The sequence below is a fragment of the Fringilla coelebs genome, assembly GCF_963513975.1.
Source record: "Fringilla coelebs genome assembly, chromosome: 34".
In the NCBI taxonomy this organism is placed as follows: domain Eukaryota; kingdom Metazoa; phylum Chordata; class Aves; order Passeriformes; family Fringillidae; genus Fringilla; species Fringilla coelebs.
The window spans coordinates 1,122,620-1,140,730 of record NC_140060.1 but is presented as its reverse complement, the minus strand read 5'-3'; the positions used below and the strand labels follow the sequence as shown (position 1 = coordinate 1,140,730).

The 18,111-nt window shown below is 60.1% G+C and overlaps 1 protein-coding gene across 1 annotated transcript; it reads left to right on the top strand.

Moving 5' to 3' along the window:
• Positions 1-238: 238 nt before the first annotated feature.
• LOC311164676 (kallikrein-14-like) lies at positions 239-17,840 on the top strand (the record flags this gene model as incomplete). Its single annotated transcript, XM_084224207.1, has 5 exons — positions 239-281; positions 8,090-8,225; positions 10,526-10,863; positions 13,818-13,954; positions 17,688-17,840. The coding sequence occupies 5 exons, from the start codon at positions 239-241 to the stop codon at positions 17,838-17,840; spliced, it is 807 nt and encodes a 268-aa protein (XP_084080333.1).
• Positions 17,841-18,111: the final 271 nt, after the last annotated feature.

Here is an 18,111-nt window from a genome sequence, read left to right as displayed (position 1 = left end):
TTTTTTCCTCATTTTCCCCCCAAAATTCCCTTTTTTTTCTCTCCCCTTTCCCCAAATTTCCCATTTTCCCCCCCATTTCCCCCAAATTCCCCTTTTTTCCCCCTATTTTCCCCCAAAATTCCCAGTTTTTTCTCTCCCATTCCCCAAATTTCCCATTTTCCCCCCATTTTCCCCCCAAATTTCCCAGTTTTCCCATTTTTCCCAATTTCCCGTTTTTTTCCCCCATTCCAGCCTCGGGATGCGGCCGCTGCCGCTGCTGCTGCTGCTGCCCGCGGCCACAGGTGAGACCAAACACACCTGGGGGGATCCAAACACACCTGGGGGACCCAAAAAATCACCTGGGACCCCAAAAATCACCTGGGACCCCAAAAATCACCTGGGGAACCCAAAACTCACCTGGGACCCCAAAAAATCACCTGGGACCCCAAAAATCACCTGGGACCCCAAAAATCACCTGGGGAACCCAAAAATACCTGGGGGGACCCAAAAATACCTGGGGAATCCAAAACTCACCTGGGACCCCCAAACACACCTGGGGGGACCCCAAAATCCTCACCTGGGGGGACCCCAAAACTCAACTGGGACCCCAAAATCCTCACCTGAGACCCCAAAAATCACCTGGGGGGACCCCAAATGTCACCTGAGACCCCAAACACACCTGGGGGACCCAAACACACCTGGGGGACCCCAAAAATCACCTGGGACCCCAAAATCCTCACCTGAGACCCCAAAATCCTCACCTGGGACCCCAAAATCACCTGGGGGGCCCCAAAAATCACCTGGGACCCCAAAATCCTCACCTGGGGGGACCCAAACACACCTGGGGGATCCCAAACTCACCTGGGGGGACCCCAAAATCCTCACCTGAGACCCTAAACACACCTGGGGGGATCCAAACACACCTGGGGGGATCCAAACACACCTGGGGGACCCCAAAAATCACCTGAGGGATCCCAAAAACACCTGGGGGGACCCAAACACACCTGGGGGGACCCAAACACACCTGGGGGACCCAAACACACCTGAGGGACCCCAAACTCACCTGGGGGACCCAAAAATCACCTGGGGGACCCCAAATGTCACCTGGGGGACCCCAAAATTCACCAGGGGGACCCAAACACACCTGGGGGGACCCAAAAAATCACCTGGGGGACCCCAAATCCTCACCTGGGGGACCCCAAAAATCACCTGGGACCCCAAACACACCTGGGGGGGACCCAAAAATACCTGGGGAATCCAAAACTCACCTGGCACCCCCAAACACACCTGGGGGGACCCCAAAATCCTCACCTGGGGGGACCCCAAAACTCAACTGGGACCCCAAAATCCTCACCTGAGACCCCAAAAACACCTGGGGGAGACCCAAAATCACCCAGGGAACCCAAAACTCACCTGGGGGGACCCCGAAACTCAACTGAGACCCCAAAATCCTCACCTGGGACCCCAAATGTCACCTGGGGGGGACCCAAAATCACCTGGGGGGACCCAAACACACCTGGGGGGACCCCAAAATCCTCACCTGTGACCCCAAATGTCACCTGGGGAGGGACCCCAAAAACACCTGGGACCCCAAAATCCTCACCTGAGACCCCAAAAACACCTGGGGGGACCCAAACTCACCTGGGGGGGACCCAAAAATCACCTGGGGGGACCCAAACACACCTGGGGGGACCCAAACACACCTGGGGGGACCCCAAAAATCACCTGCGGGGACCCAAAAACACCTGGGGGGACCCAAAACACCGGGGGGGACTCAAACACACCTGGGGGGACCCCAAAACACCGGGGGGGACCCCAAAATCCACACCTGGGAGCCCAAACTCACCTGGGGGGACCCAAACACACCTGAGGGACACCAAAATCCTCACCTGGAGGGGACCCAAAAATACCTGGGGGGACCCAAACACACCTGAGGGACCCAAAACACACCTGGGACCCAAACACACCTGGGGGGGACCCCAGAATCACCTGGGGGGACCCAAAACTCACCTGGGACCCACAAAACAACGGGGGGACCCCAAAATCCTCACCTGGGACCCCAAACTCACCTGGGGTACCCCAAATCCTCACCTGGGACCCAAAATCCTCACCTGGGACCACAAAATCCCCACCTGGGAGCCCAAACTCACCTGAGGGACCTCAAAATCACTGGGGGGGACCCCAGAACTCACCTGGGCACCCCAAAACTCACCTGGGGGGACCCCAAAATCACCTGAGGGAACCCAAAACTCACCTGGAGAACACAAAACTCACCTGTAACGACACAAACCTCACCTGAGAGACCCCAAACTCACCTGGGGAACCCCAAAATCACCTGAGGGACCCCAGACTCACCTGCAGGACTCCCCCAGGTGTGAGTGTGCCCAGGTGTGCACACCTGTGACTCACCTGTGCGCTGTACAGGTGTGTGGGTGCTCATTGTGCACACCTGTGACTCACCTGTGCGCTGTACAGGTGTGTGGGTGCTCCCTGTGCACACCTGTGACTCACCTGTGCGCTGTACAGGTGTGTGGGTGCTGGGGGCACACCTGTGACTCACCTGTGCGCTGTACAGGTGTGTGGGTGCTCATTGCACACCTGTGACTCACCTGTGCGCTGTACAGGTGTGTGGGTGCTCATTGCACACCTGTGACTCACCTGTGCGCTGTACAGGTGTGTGGGTGCTCCCTGTGCACACCTGTGACTCACCTGTGCGCTGTACAGGTGTGTGGGTGCTCATTGCACACCTGTGACTCACCTGTGCGCTGTACAGGTGTGTGGGTGCTCATTGTGCACACCTGTGACTCACCTGTGCGCTGTACAGGTGTGTGGGTGCTCATTGCACACCTGTGACTCACCTGTGCGCTGTACAGGTGTGTCGGTGCTCATTGTGCACACCTGTGCCTCACCTGTGCGCTGTACAGGTGTGTGGGTGCCCATTGTGCACACCTGTGACTCACCTGTGCGCTGTACAGGTGTGTGGGTGCTGGGGGCACACCTGTGACTCACCTGTGCGCTGTACAGGTGTGTGGGTGCTCATTGTGCACACCTGTGACTCACCTGTGCGCTGTACAGGTGTGTGGGTGCTCCCTGTGCACACCTGTGACTCACCTGTGCGCTGTACAGGTGTGTGGGTGATCCCTGTGCACACCTGTGACTCACCTGTGCGCTGTACAGGTGTGTGGGTTCTGGGGGCACACCTGTGACTCACCTGTGCGCTGTACAGGTGTGTGGGTGCTCATTGTGCACACCTGTGACTCACCTGTGCGCTGTACAGGTGTGTGGGTGCTCATTGCACACCTGTGACTCACCTGTGCGCTGTACAGGTGTGTGAGTGCTCATTGCACACCTGTGACTCACCTGTGCGCTGTACAGGTGTGTGGGTGCTCATTGTGCACACCTGTGACTCACCTGTGCGCTGTACAGGTGTGTGGGTGCTCCCTGTGCACACCAGTGACTCACCTGTGCGCTGTACAGGTGTGTGGGTGCTCCCTGTGCACACCTGTGACTCACCTGTGCGCTGTACAGGTGTGTGGGTGCTGGGGGCACACCTGTGACTCACCTGTGCGCTGTACAGGTGTGTGGGTGCCCATTGCACACCTGTGACTCACCTGTGCGCTGTACAGGTGTGTGGGTGCTCATTGCACACCTGTGACTCACCTGTGCGCTGTACAGGTGTGTGGGTGCTCATTGTGCACACCTGTGACTCACCTGTGCGCTGTACAGGTGTGTGGGTGCTCATTGCACACCTGTGACTCACCTGTGCGCTGTACAGGTGTGTGAGTGCTCATTGCACACCTGTGACTCACCTGTGCGCTGTACAGGTGTGTGGGTGCTCATTGTGCACACCTGTGACTCACCTGTGCGCTGTACAGGTGTGTGGGTGCTCCCTGTGCACACCTGTGACTCACCTGTGCGCTGTACAGGTGTGTGGGTGCTCATTGTGCACACCTGTGACTCACCTGTGCGCTGTACAGGTGTGTGGGTGCTCATTGTGCACACCTGTGACTCACCTGTGCGCTGTACAGGTGTGTGGGTGCTCATTGCACACCTGTGACTCACCTGTGCGCTGTACAGGTGTGTGGGTGCTCCCTGTGCACACCTGTGACTCACCTGTGCGCTGGACAGGTGTGTGGGTGCTCATTGCACACCTGTGACTCACCTGTGCGCTGTACAGGTGTGTGGGTGCTCCCTGTGCACACCTGTGACTCACCTGTGCGCTGTACAGGTGTGTGGGTGCCCATTGTGCACACCTGTGACTCACCTGTGCGCTGTACAGGTGTGTGGGTGCTCATTGCACACCTGTGACTCACCTGTGCGCTGTACAGGTGTGTGGGTGCTCCCTGTGCACACCTGTGACTCACCTGTGCGCTGTACATGTGTGTGGGTGCTCCCTGTGCACACCTGTGACTCACCTGTGCGCTGTACAGGTGTGTGGGTGCTCCCTGTGCACACCTGTGACTCACCTGTGCGCTGTACAGGTGTGTGGGTGCTCATTGCACACCTGTGACTCACCTGTGCGCTGTACAGGTGTGTGGGTGCTCATTGTGCACACCTGTGACTCACCTGTGCGCTGTACAGGTGTGTGGGTGCTCCCTGTGCACACCTGTGACTCACCTGTGCGCTGTACATGTGTGTGGGTGCTCCCTGTGCACACCTGTGACTCACCTGTGCGCTGTACAGGTGTGTGGGTGCTCATTGCACACCTGTGACTCACCTGTGCGCTGTACAGGTGTGTGGGTGCTCATTGCACACCTGTGACTCACCTGTGCGCTGTACAGGTGTGTGGGTGCTCATTGTGCACACCTGTGACTCACCTGTGCGCTGTACAGGTGTGTGGGTGCTCATTGCACACCTGTGACTCACCTGTGCGCTGTACAGGTGTGTGGGTGCTCATTGCACACCTGTGACTCACCTGTGCGCTGTACAGGTGTGTGGGTGCTCATTGTGCACACCTGTGACTCACCTGTGCGCTGTACAGGTGTGTGGGTGCTCATTGCACACCTGTGACTCACCTGTGCGCTGTACAGGTGTGTGGGTGCCCATTGCACACCTGTGACTCACCTGTGCGCTGTACAGGTGTGTGGGTGCTCATTGCACACCTGTGACTCACCTGTGCGCTGTACAGGTGTGTGGGTGCTCATTGCACACCTGTGACTCACCTGTGCGCTGTACAGGTGTGTGGGTGCTCATTGTGCACACCTGTGACTCACCTGTGCGCTGTACAGGTGTGTGGGTGCTCATTGCACACCTGTGACTCACCTGTGCGCTGTACAGGTGTGTGGGTGCTCCCTGTGCACACCTGTGACTCACCTGTGCGCTGTACAGGTGTGTGGGTGCTGGGGGCACACCTGTGACTCACCTGTGCGCTGTACAGGTGTGTGGGTGCTCCCTGTGCACACCTGTGACTCACCTGTGCGCTGTACAGGTGTGTGGGTGCTGGGGGCACACCTGTGACTCACCTGTGCGCTGTACAGGTGTGTGGGTGCTCATTGCACACCTGTGACTCACCTGTGCGCTGTACAGGTGTGTGGGTGCTCATTGCACACCTGTGACTCACCTGTGCGCTGTACAGGTGTGTGGGTGCTCATTGCACACCTGTGACTCACCTGTGCGCTGTACAGGTGTGTGGGTGCTCCCTGTGCACACCTGTGACTCACCTGTGCGCTGTACAGGTGTGTGGGTGCTCATTGCACACCTGTGACTCACCTGTGCGCTGTACAGGTGTGTGGGTGCTCCCTGTGCACACCTGTGACTCACCTGTGCGCTGTACAGGTGTGTGGGTGCTCATTGCACACCTGTGACTCACCTGTGCGCTGTACAGGTGTGTGGGTGCTCCCTGTGCACACCTGTGACTCACCTGTGCGCTGTACAGGTGTGTGGGTGCCCATTGCACACCTGTGACTCACCTGTGCGCTGTACAGGTGTGTGGGTGCCCATTGCACACCTGTGACTCACCTGTGCGCTGTACAGGTGTGTGGGTGCCCATTGCACACCTGTGACTCACCTGTGCGCTGTACAGGTGTGTGGGTGCCCATTGCACACCTGTGACTCACCTGTGCGCTGTACAGGTGTGTGGGTGCTCATTGCACACCTGTGACTCACCTGTGCGCTGTACAGGTGTGTGGGTGCTCATTGTGCACACCTGTGACTCACCTGTGCGCTGTACAGGTGTGTGGGTGCTCATTGTGCACACCTGTGACTCACCTGTGCGCTGTACAGGTGTGTGGGTGCTCCCTGTGCACACCTGTGACTCACCTGTGCGCTGTACAGGTGTGTGGGTGCTGGGGGCACACCTGTGACTCACCTGTGCGCTGTACAGGTGTGTGGGTGCTCATTGCACACCTGTGACTCACCTGTGCGCTGTACAGGTGTGTGGGTGCTGGGGGCACACCTGTGACTCACCTGTGCGCTGTACAGGTGTGTGGGTGCTCCCTGTGCACACCTGTGACTCACCTGTGCGCTGTACAGGTGTGTGGGTGCCCATTGCACACCTGTGACTCACCTGTGCGCTGTACAGGTGTGTGGGTGCTCATTGCACACCTGTGACTCACCTGTGCGCTGTACAGGTGTGTGGGTGCTCCCTGTGCACACCTGTGACTCACCTGTGCGCTGTACAGGTGTGTGGGTGCTCATTGTGCACACCTGTGACTCACCTGTGCGCTGTACAGGTGTGTGGGTGCTCATTGCACACCTGTGACTCACCTGTGCGCTGTACAGGTGTGTGGGTGCTCATTGCACACCTGTGACTCACCTGTGCGCTGTACAGGTGTGTGGGTGCTCCCTGTGCACACCTGTGACTCACCTGTGCGCTGTACAGGTGTGTGGGTGCTCCCTGTGCACACCTGTGACTCACCTGTGCGCTGTACAGGTGTGTGGGTGCTCATTGCACACCTGTGACTCACCTGTGCGCTGTACAGGTGTGTGGGTGCTCCCTGTGCACACCTGTGACTCACCTGTGCGCTGTACAGGTGTGTGGGTGCTGGGGGCACACCTGTGACTCACCTGTGCGCTGTACAGGTGTGTGGGTGCCCATTGCACACCTGTGACTCACCTGTGCGCTGTACAGGTGTGTGGGTGCTCCCTGTGCACACCTGTGACTCACCTGTGCGCTGTACAGGGGTGTGGGTGCTCATTGCACACCTGTGACTCACCTGTGCGCTGTACAGGTGTGTGGGTGCCCATTGCACACCTGTGACTCACCTGTGCGCTGTACAGGTGTGTGGGTGCTCATTGTGCACACCTGTGACTCACCTGTGCGCTGTACAGGTGTGTGGGTGCTCATTGCACACCTGTGACTCACCTGTGCGCTGTACAGGTGTGTGGGTGCTCATTGCACACCTGTGACTCACCTGTGCGCTGTACAGGTGTGTGGGTGCTCATTGCACACACCTGTGCCTCACCTGTGCCTCACCTCTGCCCGCACAGGTGTGTGGGTGCTGGAGGGACACACCTGTGCCTCACCTGTGCCTCACCTGTGCCTCACCTGTGCCTCAACTGTGCACACCTGTTCCCCTCCTCAGGTGTGTGGGTGCTGGAGGGACACACCTGTGCACACCTGTGCCTCACCTGTGCCTGTACAGGTGTGTGGGTGCTGGAGGGACACACCTGTCCCTCACCTGTGCCTCTCCTGTCCCCTCCCCAGGTGTTGGGTGGTGGAGGGACACACCTGTGCACACCTGTCCCTCACCTGTGCCTCACCTGTCCCCTCCCCAGGTGTGTGGGTGCTGGAGGGTCACACCTGTTCCTCACCTGTGCCTCACCTGTGTCTCACCTGTCCCTCACCTGTGCCTCACCTGTCCCCTCCCCAGGTGTGTGGGTGCTGGAGGGCCACACCTGTGCCTCACCTGTGCCTCACCTGTGCACACCTGTCCCCTCCCCAGGTGTGTGGGTGCTGGAGGGTCACACCTGTGCCTCACCTGTGCCTCACCTGTGCACACCTGTCCCCTCCGCAGGTGTGTGGGTGCTGGAGGGTCACACCTGTGCCTCACCTGTGCACACCTGTGCCTCACCTGTCCCCTCCCCAGGTGTGTGGGTGCTGGAGGGTCACACCTGTCCCTCACCTGTGTATCACCTGTGCCTCACCTGTGCACACCTGTGCCCTCCCCAGGTGTGTGGGTGCTGGAGGGTCACACCTGTGCCCCGCCCTGGCAGGCCGCGCTGTTCCGGGGCCGTCGCTTCGTCTGCGGGGGGACCCTGGTGGCGCCCAGGTGGGTGCTGACGGCGGCGCACTGCCACGCCCCCGGGTACGGACAGGTAACCCGCGCACACCTGGGGGGGCGCACCTGGGCACACCTGGGCACACCTGGGCATGGGGATGGGTTACCTGGGCACGCCTGCGCACACCTGGGCACACCTGGGCACACCTGGGCACACCTGGGCACACCTGGGCACACCTGGGTATGGGGCGGAGTTACCTGGGCACACCTGGGCACACCTGGGTATGGGGAGGGGTTACCTGGGCACACCTGGGCACACCTGGGTGGGTGCTGACGGCGGCGCACTGCCACGCCCCCGGGTACGGACAGGTAACCCGCGCACACCTGGGGGGGCGCACCTGGGCACACCTGGGCACACCTGGGCATGGGGATGGGTTACCTGGGCACGCCTGCGCACACCTGGGCACACCTGGGCACACCTGGGCACACCTGGGCACACCTGGGCACACCTGGGTATGGGGCGGAGTTACCTGGGCACACCTGGGCACACCTGGGTATGGGGAGGGGTTACCTGGGCACACCTGGGCACACCTGGGTGGGTGCTGACGGCGGCGCACTGCCACGCCCCCGGGTACGGACAGGTAACCCGCCCACACCTGGGGGGAGGGCATCTGGGCACACCTGGGAGCGGGGAAGGTTTACCTGGGCACACCTGGGCACACCTGGGCACACCTGGGTACACCTGGGTATGGGGAAGGGTTACCTGGGCACACCTGGGCACGGGGAGGGGTTACCTGGGCACACCTGGGCACACCTGGGCACACCTGGGTGGGTGCTGACGGCGGCGCACTGCCACGCCCCCGGGTACGGACAGGTAACCCGCCCACACCTGGGGGGAGGGCATCTGGGCACACCTGGGTACACCTGGGCACGGGGAGTGGTTACCTGGGCACACCTGGGCATTGGGAGGGGTTATTTGGGCACACCTGGGCACGGGGAGGGTCTACCTGGGCACACCTGGGCACACCTGAGCACACCTGGGTGTGGGGAGGGGTTACCTGGGCACACCTGGGGACACCTGGGCACACCTGGGGACACCTGGGCACACCTGGGCATGGGGATGGTCACCTGGGCACACCTGGGCACACCTGGGTGGGTGCTGACGGCGGCGCACTGCCACGCCCCCGGGTACGGACAGGTAACCCGCACACACCTAGGGGGAGGGCATCTGGGCACACCTGGGCACACCTGGGCATGGGGAGGGGTTACCTGGGCACACCTGGGCATGGGGAGGGGTTATTTGGGTACACCTGGGCACGGGGAGGGTCTACCTGGGCACACCTGGGCACACCTGAGCACACCTGGGTGTGGGGAGGGGTTACCTGGGCACACCTGGGGACACCTGGGCACACCTGGGCATGGGGAGGGGTTACCTGGGCACACCTGGGCACACCTGGGTGGGTGCTGATGGCGGCGCACTGCCACGCCCCCGGGTACGGACAGGTAACCCGCCCACACCTGGGGGGAGGGCATCTGGGCACACCTGGGCACACCTGGGATACACCTAGGCATGGGGCTGGGTTATGTGGGCACACCTGGGCACACCTGGGCACACCTGGGCGTGGGGAGGGGATACCTGGGCACACCTGGGCACACCTGGGCACACCTGGGTATGGGGAGGGGTTACCTGGGCACACCTGGGCACACCTGGGCATGGGGAGGGCTTACCTGGGCATGGGGAGGGCTTACCTGGGCACACCTGGGTATGGGGAGGGGTTACCTGGGCACACCTGGGCACACCTGGGTGGGTGCTGACGGCGGCGCACTGCCACGCCCCCGGGTACGGACAGGTAACCCGTCCACACCTGGGGGGAGGGCATCTGGGCACACCTGGGCACACCTGGGCACACCTGGGTACAGGGAGGTGTTACCTGGGCACACCTGGGCACACCTGGGTATGGGGAGATGTTACCTGGGCACACCTGGGCACACCTGGGCACGGGGAGGGGTTACCTGGGCACACCTGGGATACACCTGGGCGTGGGGAGGGCTTACCTGGGCACGCCTGGGCACACCTGGGCATGGGGAGGGGTTTCCTGGGCACACCTGGGCACACCTGGGTGGGTTCTGACCGTAGTACATGGCCGCGCCCCTGGGTGCGGACAGGTAACGGGCACACAGCTGGGCTCACCTGTCTCAGCTCTTCCTCACCTGTCCCTCAGCTGTCTCACCTGTCCCATCTCACCTGTCCCATCTCACCTGTCCCTCACCTGTCTCACCTGTCCCCATCCCTTACCTGTATCTCACCTGTCCCACCTGTCCCTCACCTGTCCCATCTCACCTGTCCCACCTCACCTGTCCCCTCTCACCTGTCTCTCTCCCCACAGCCCCATCACCGTCCGCCTGGGCCGCCCCACCCACCCCCAGGTGCGCCCAGGTGAGGCCTCCCCCGCCCGCCCCCGTCCAGGTGAGGCCGCCGGGTCCGAGGCGTCCCCGCCAGGTGAGGCCTCACCTGCGCCAGGTGAGCAGCGGCGGCTCTCGGAGCGCAGCTTCCGCTTCCCCGGCTACAACGAGAGCTCCAAGGACGGCGACCTGATGCTGCTGCGGCTGCAGGTGCCCGCGCACCTGAGCCGCCAGGTGAGCCCCCTGCCGCTGGCGCGCACCTGCGCCGCGCCCGGCACCGCCTGCCAGATCTCCGGGTGGGGCTCCACCACCAGCCCGCAAGGTGAGACGCACCTGGACAGGTGAGACACACCTGGGATAGGTGAGGGATGGGTGAGACACACCTGGGACAGGTGAGGGATGGGTGAGGGACACACCTGGACAGGTGAGGGACACCTGGGAAGGGTGAGACACACCTGGGATACACCTGGGACAGGTGAGACACACCTGGGACACACCTGGGACACACCTGGGACACACCTGGGACAGGTGAGGATGGGGCTCCACCACCAGCCCGCAAGGTGAGACGCACCTGGGACACACCTGGGACAGATGAGGGGGGAAACACACCTGGGATAGGTGAGGGATGGGTGAGACACACCTGGGACAGGTGAGGGGGGAAACACACCTGGGACAGGTGAGGGACACACCTGGGACAGGTGAGGGGGGAAACACACCTGGGACAGGTGAGGGGGGAAAAACACCTGGGAAAGGTGAGGGATGGGTGAGACACACCTGGGACAGGTGAGGGACGGGTGAGACACACCTGGGACACACCTGGGACACACCTGGGATAGGTGAGACACACCTGGGACAGGTGAGACACACCTGGAAAGGGTGAGACACACTTGGGACAGGTGAGAGACAGGTGAGACACACCTGGGACAGGTGAGACACACCTGGGACACACCTGGCATAGGTGAGACACACCTGGGATAGGTGAGACACACCTGGGATACACCTGGGACACACCTGGGACAGGTGGGACACACCTGGGACAGGTGAGGGACAGGTGAGGGACAGGTGAGGGGGAAAACACACCTGGGACACAGCTGGGACACAGCTGGGACAGGTGAGGGCTGGGCACACACCTGAGCCGCCAGGTGAGCCCCCTGCCGCTGGCGCGCACCTGCGCCGCGCCCGGCACCGCCTGCCAGAGCTCCGGGTGGGGCTCCACCACCAGCCCGCAAGGTGAGACACACCTGGACAGGTGAGACACACCTGGGATAGGTGAGGGACACACCTGGGATACACCTGGGACACAGCTGGGACAGGTGAGGGTGGGGCTCCACCACCAGCCCGCAAGGTGAGACACACCTGGACAGGTGAGACACACCTGGGATACACCTGGGATACACCTGGGACACACCTGGGATAGGTGATGGACACACCTGGGATACACCTGGGACACACCTGGGACACACCTGGGACAGGTGAGGGGGGAAACACACCTGGGATAGGTGAGGGACATACCTGGGACAGGTGAGACACACCTGGGATACACCTGGGACAGGTGAGACACACCTGGGAAGGGTGAGACACACTTGGGACAGGTGAGGGACAGGTGAGACACACCTGGGACAGGTGAGGGACACACCTGGGACACACCTGGGGCACACCTGGGACAGGTGAGGGTGGGGCTCCACCACCAGCCCGCAAGGTGAGACGCACCTGGACAGGTGAGACACACCTGGGATAGGTGAGGGACACACCTGGGACAGGTGAGACACACCTGGGATACACCTGGGAGAGGTGAGACACACCTGGGACAGGTGAGGGACAGGTGAGGGGGGAAACACACCTGGGACACAGCTGGGACACAGCTGGGACAGGTGAGGGCTGGGCACACACCTGAGCCGCCAGGTGAGCCCCCTGCCGCTGGCGCGCACCTGCGCCGCGCCCGGCACCGCCTGCCAGAGCTCCGGGTGGGACTGCACCACCAGCCCGCAAGGTGAGACGCACCTGGACAGGTGAGGGATGGGTGAGACACACCTGGGATACACCTGGGACAGGTGAGGGGGGAAACACACCTGGGATAGGTGAGGGGGGAAAAACACCTGGGACAGGTGAGGGACAGGTGAGGGACACAGCTGGGACACACCTGGGACAGGTGAGGGACACCTGGGACAGGTGAGAGACACACCTGGGATACACCTGGGACACACCTGGGACAGGTGAGGGGGGAAACACACCTGGGACAGGTGAGAGACACACCTGGGATACACCTGGGACACACCTGGGACACAGCTGGGACAGGTGAGGGGGGAAACACACCTGGGATAGGTGAGGGACACACCTGGGACAGGTGAGACACACCTGGGATACACCTGGGACACAGCTGGGACAGGTGAGGGATGGGTGAGACACACCTGGACAGGTGAGAGACACCTGGGACAGGTGAGACACACCTAGGATACACCTGGGACACACCTGGGACAGGTGAGACACACCTGAACAGGTGAGGGGGGAAACACACCTGGGACACAGCTGGGATACACCTGGGACAGGTGAGATGGGACAGGTGAGGGACAGGTGGGGCACACCTGGGACACACCTGGAACAGGTGAGACACACCTGGGACACACCTGGAACACAGCTGGTACAGGTGAGGGACAGGTGAGACACAGCTGGGACACAGCTGGGACAGGTGGGGGACAGGTGGTACAGGTGAGGGACAGGTGAGGTGGGAAACACACCTGGGACACACCTGGGACAGGTGAGGGACAGGTGAGACACACCTGGGACAGGTGAAGGACAGCTGGGACACACCTGGGACAGGTGAGACACACCTGGGACCCCAGGTGGGACCCCAGGTGTGACCCCAGGTGTGACCCCTGGTGTGAGCCCAGATGACCCCAGGTGAGCCCAGGTGTGAGCCTAGCCAGGTGTGGGTTTACCTGCCCAGGTGATCCCAGGTGAGCTCAGGTGTGAGCCCAGGTGTGAGCCCAACCAGGTGTGGGTGTTACCTGCCCAGGTGTGAGCCCAGGTGTGATCCCAGCCAGGTGTAGGTGTTACCTGCCCAGGTGTGCCCAGGTGTGATCCCAGGTGTGGGTGTTACCTGCCCAGGTGTGACCCCAGGTGTGGGTTCACCTGCCCAGGTGAGCCCAGGTGTGATCCCAGGTGCGGGTGTTACCTGCCCAGGTGTGCCCAGGTGTGATCCCAGGTGTGACCCCAGGTGCGGGTGTTACCTGCCCAGGTGTGCCCAGGTGCGATCCCAGGTGTGCCGTGTCCCCGCAGTGACGTTCCCGCAGGCGCTGCGCTGCAGCCAGGTGAGGATCGTACCTGAGCTCACCTGTCGGAGCATCTACCCCGACTCCATCACCCCCAACATGGTCTGCGCCGGGGAGCCCCGCAGCCGCGCCGACACCTGCCAGGTGAGTCAGACAGGTGAGACAGGTGAGATACAGGTGTGTGCCACAGAGCCCCGCAGCCGCGCCGACACCTGCCAGGTGAGATGGGACAGGTGAGATACAGGTGAGATGGGACAGGTGAGATACAGGTGTGTGCCACAGAGCCCCGCAGCCGCGCCGACACCTGCCAGGTGAGTCAGACAGGTGAGATACAGGTGTGTGCCACAGAGCCCCGCAGCCGCGCCGACACCTGCCAGGTGAGTCACACAGGTGAGACAGGTGAGATGGGACAGGTGTGTGCCACAGAGCCCCGCAGCCGCGCCGACACCTGCCAGGTGAGATGGGACAGGTGAGACAGGTGAGATGGGACAGGTGAGATACAGGTGTGTGCCACAGAGCCCCGCAGCCGCGCCGACACCTGCCAGGTGAGTCTGGGACAGGTGAGACAGGTGAGATGGGACAGGTGAGATACAGGTGTGTGCCACAGAGCCCCGCAGCCGCGCTGACACCTGCCAGGTGAGTCAGACAGGTGAGATACAGGTGTGTGCCACAGAGCCCCGCAGCCGCGCCCACACCTGCCAGGTGAGTCACACAGGTGAGATGGGACAGGTGAGATACAGGTGTGTGCCACAGAGCCCCGCAGCCGTGCCCACACCTGCCAGGTGAGTCACACAGGTGAGATACAGGTGAGATGGGACAGGTGAGATACAGGTGTGTGCCACAGAGCCCCGCAGCCGCGCTGACACCTGCCAGGTGAGTCACACAGGTGAGACAGGTGAGATGGGACAGGTGAGATACAGGTGTGTGCCACAGAGCCCCGCAGCCGCGCCGACACCTGCCAGGTGAGTCACACAGGTGAGACAGGTGAGATGGGACAGGTGAGATGGGACAGGTGTGTGCCACAGAGCCCCGCAGCCGCGCCGACACCTGCCAGGTGAGTCACACAGGTGAGACAGGTGAGATGGGACAGGTGAGACAGGTGAGGTGGGACAGGTGAGATGGGACAGGTGTGGGACAGGTGTGCGCTGGAGAGCCATGGAGCCGCACCAACACCCACCAGGTGAGTCCCACAGGTGTGGGACAGGTGGGATGGATGGGACAGGTGAGAGAGATGGGACAGGTGAGATGGGACAGGTGAGGTGGGACAGGTGAGACGGGACAGGTGAGGTTGGACAGGTGAGATGGGACAGGTGAGATGGGACAGGTGAGGGACATTTGGGTCAATCCGAGGTGAATCTGGGTCAATTTTGGGGCGATTTGGGGCAATTCTGGGTCAATCCCTGGTGGGTTTGGGGCGGTTTTGGGATGTTTGGGGCAATTTTGGGGCAATTTTGGGGCATTTTTGGGTGAATTTGTGGCGATTTTGGGGCATTTTTGGGGTGATTTTGGGGCAATTTGGGGGCGATTTTTTTGGGGGAATTTTTGGGGTGATTTGGGGGCATTGTTGGGACATTTTTGTGGCATTTTGGGGGTGATTTTGGGGCAGTTTGGGGCCATTTGGGGCCGATTTCTTCCGATTTGGGGCCGATTTCTTCCAATCCCGGCCGGATTTTGGCCGGATCTGGTCGGATTTCCCCGGAATTTGGGGGTCCCGGCTGTGACCCCCCCGAATTTTGTCCCCCCAGGGCGACTCCGGGGGGCGGATTTGGGGAGATTTTGGGGCAATTTGGGGGCAGTTTTTTGGGACATATTTTGGGTGATTTTGGGGCAGTTTTGGGACATTTTTGGGGTGATTTTGGGGACACTTTTTGGGTGATTTTGGGGCAGTTTTGGGACATTTTTGGGGCATTTTGGGGACATTTTTGGGGTGATTTTGGGGACACTTTTGGGGTGATTTTGGGGACACTTTTGGGGTGATTTTGGGGCATTTTTGGGACATTTTTGGGGTGATTTTGGGGCAATTTGGGGGTGTTCATTTGGGCCTTTTTTTTGGTGATTCTGGGGCAGTTTTGGGACATTTTTAGGGAACTTTTTGGGGTGATTTTGGGATAATTTTGGGGGTTTTTTTGTGGCATTTTTGGGGTGATTTTGGGGCGGTTTTGGGGCCATTTTGGGGCGATTTCTTCCGATTTGGGGCCGATTTTTTCTGATTTTGGCCGGATCTGGTCGAATTTCCCCCGGAATTTGGGGGTCCCGGCCCCGACCCCCCGAATTTTGTCCCTCCAGGGCGACTCCGGGGGGCGGATTTGGGGAGATTTTGGGGCAGTTTTGGGGCCATTTTTTGGGTGGTTTTGCCACAGTTTTGGGGTGGTTTTGGGGCAATTTGGGGGCAGTTTTTTGGGGCGTTTTTTGGGTGTTTTTGGGGCATTTTTTGGGTGATTTTGGGACATTTTTGGGGGATTTTTGGGGGCGATTTTGGGGCAATTTTGGGCTGATTTTGAGGCGATTTTAGGGGTGATTTTGGGGTGGTTTTGGGGCCATTTTGGGGCGCTTTGCAGCGATTTTGGGCCAATTTCTTCTGATTTTGGCCGGATCTCGTCGGATTTCCCCCAGAATTTGGGGGTCCCGGCCGTGACCCCCCGAATTTTGTCCCCCCAGGGCAACTCCGGGGGGCGGATTTGGGGAGATTTTGGGGTGATTTTGGGGCAATTTGGGGGCATTTTGGTGGCATTTTTTGGGTGATTTTGGGGCAATTTAGGGGCAGTTTTAGGGCATTTTTGGGGTGATTTTGGGGCAATTTGGGGGCGGTTTTTTGGGGCATTTTTTGGGTGATTTTGGGGCAGTTTTGGGACATTTTTGGGGTGATTTTGGGGACACTTTTTGGGTGATTTTGGGGCAGTTTTGGGACATTTTTGGGGCATTTTGGGGACATTTTTGGGGTGATTTTGGGGACACTTTTGGGGTGATTTTGGGGACACTTTTGGGGTGATTTTGGGGCATTTTTGGGACATTTTTGGGGTGATTTTGGGGCAATTTGGGGGTGTTCATTTGGGCCTTTTTTTTTGGGTGATTCTGAGGCAGTTTTGGGACATTTTTAGGGAATATTTTTTGGGGTGATTTTGGGATAATTTTTGGGTGTTTCTTGTGACATTTTTGGGATGGTTTTGGGGCCATTTTGGGCCGATTTCTTCAGATTTGGGGCCGATTTCTTCCGATTTTGGCCGGATCTGGTCAGATTTCCCCCGGAATTTGGGGGTCCCGGCCGTGACCCCCCGAATTTTGTCCCCCCAGGGCGACTCCGGGGGGCGGATTTGGGGAGATTTTGGGGCGGTTTTGGGGCCATTTTTGGGGTGTTTTTGCCACAGTTTTGGGGTGGTTTTGGGGCAATTTGGGGGCAGTTTTTTGGGGCTTTTTTTGGGTGATTCTGGGGCAGTTTTGGGACATTTTTAGGGCATTTTTTGGGGTGATTTTGGGGCAGTTTTTGGGGCATATTTTGGGGACATTTTTGGCGTGATTTTGGGGACACTTTTGGGGTGATTTTGGGGCATTTTTGGGACATTTTTGGGGTGATTTTGGGGCAATTTGGGGGTGTTCATTTGGGCCTTTTTTTTGTTGATTCTGGGGCAGTTTTGGGACATTTTTAGGGAATTTTTGGGGTGATTTCAGAGCAATTTAGGGGTGATTTTGAGGCAATTTTTGGGGTGGTTTGGGGGCCATTTTGGGGCGATTTTGCAGCGATTTGGGGCCGATTTCTTCAGATTTGGGGCCGATTTCGTCCGATTTGGGGCCAATTTCTTCAGATCCCGGCCGGATCTGGTCGGATTTCCCCCGGAATTTGGGGGTCCCGGCCGTGACCCCCCGAATTTTGTCCCCCCAGGGCGACTCCGGGGGGCCCCTGGTGTGCAAGGGGCGCCTGCAGGGCATCACCTCCTGGGGGCCGGGGGTCTGCGGGGACCCCCGCAAACCCGGCGTCTACGTCAACCTCTGCCGCTACGGCCGCTGGCTGCAGGACACCATGGCCCAGAACTGACCCAAAACCGGCTGAATTCCGCCCAAAAATCTGCACAGGAACCCAGCGGGGCCACGGGCCAGGAAAGGCCAAAAATTCCAGGGTGTGGAGTCGAGATTAAAGGAATTTTCCGCTCTTAGATCCCGGTGTGCAGGATGACAGGAATCCCCAAATTCCAGCCCAAAATCCCAAAATTCCAAGGCCAAAAATCCAGCCCCGAAATCCCCAAAGTTCCAGCCCAAAATCCCCCCAAAAATCCGCTCCAAAAAATCCAAACCATCCAGCCCAAAAT